The following is a 1149-nucleotide window of genomic DNA, read 5'->3' as shown; positions in this document are numbered from 1 at the left end:
TCCAGAGTGGAAGCTCTCCAAAAACTGTCTACTGTCATTGGAGAGGCAGCCGTAGCAACAATGCTACGAACGCTGTCGCCGACAGAGCAACACGGTGTTGCTCTGGGGTTATTGTGAAGGAGCAGCGAGTTGCTGCTGCTGCTACGGCGCCGTCCGGGACGAAACCGCGCGTGCGGTCATTGAAACTGCACGTGAGCAGTTATTTGGGAAAAGGGGGAGAGCCTCTTCTCCGATGGCCTGTCGAGGTTGACACTGACATCACGGCTCGTCGCATTGTCGACGAACCGTCGAAGGTCGCGTTCGCCATGTCATGTCTTGGAAGACGAGCGAGGAGCTGGGCGTATGGTCGCCGGCTCACAGATCATACGTGCTTTAACACGTATGTGGTGTTTAAGGAGGAGCTCAGACAAGCGTTTGGGCCCCATCAGAATAATTTCCGGTCGAGAGCGGAGTTTCTCGACCTGCAGCGAATAGTGAAAGCAATATAAGAACGAGCATTTCTTGCTGTCCAAATATCACTCGTAAACGAGTAGTACTTGCAGTCTTCAGCAATAGTTTCCTTTACTTTTCGTCGCATATCTTCAGCCAGCGAAACGATATCACTACGAAGTTGAGTTCTCATGGGAAGCGTAGCTTTATTCCACAAATGTCCTCCGTCACAAACTTGATAAACGTAACGAATCCGTCATCTTCAACCATGAGAAGAGGACGAAAATGGGCTGCTATCCACTTTGCAATTAGCACGTTCACTTTCTGCTGCTGCTCAACCGTAATCTCGCAAAGGCCGGGCTTCTTATTACCATCCACAACTTGACTCGCGTTGGTGTCGCTGCTGGACCAAGTTGGACCCTCGGTGTCGTCGCTGTTCAGTCTTCGAAATTCGTCAAGTGCGTCATTGTGGTACTTCGACATGTGCTTCTCCACGTCGTTGTTGCTAGTGCGGAATAGGATTGCACGCCAACATCGTGTACAATACGCATACGCAGCCCACTTGTTTGTTCTTGGCCCTCCTTCTTCAATCTGCTTCCAATGCTTTTTTATACAAGCATAATAAACTGTCAGTACTCGGGCTTGCGAACCATACTCATTTTTAAAAGCCCATAGGGCTGTAATTCCATTTCTGCGCCATAAGTGGGCGGCTGGTAACGC

At 50.0% G+C, this 1149-nt stretch overlaps 1 protein-coding gene across 1 annotated transcript; it reads right to left on the bottom strand.

The window, feature by feature from the left end:
* Window positions 1–618: 618 nt before the first annotated feature.
* On the bottom strand, window positions 619–1020 carry PPTG_13434 (hypothetical protein; the record flags this gene model as incomplete). The annotated part of the gene is made up of 1 exon (XM_008909111.1): window positions 619–1020. A coding segment is annotated over one exon (402 nt), but the record flags the coding sequence as incomplete, so codon positions are not given.
* Window positions 1021–1149: the final 129 nt, after the last annotated feature.

Source organism: Phytophthora parasitica, assembly GCF_000247585.1.
Source record: "Phytophthora parasitica INRA-310 unplaced genomic scaffold supercont2.33, whole genome shotgun sequence".
Taxonomy (NCBI): domain Eukaryota; phylum Oomycota; class Peronosporomycetes; order Peronosporales; family Peronosporaceae; genus Phytophthora; species Phytophthora nicotianae.
The sequence above is the reverse complement of the archived record's forward strand: the minus strand, read 5'-3'. Positions and strand labels throughout refer to the sequence as shown.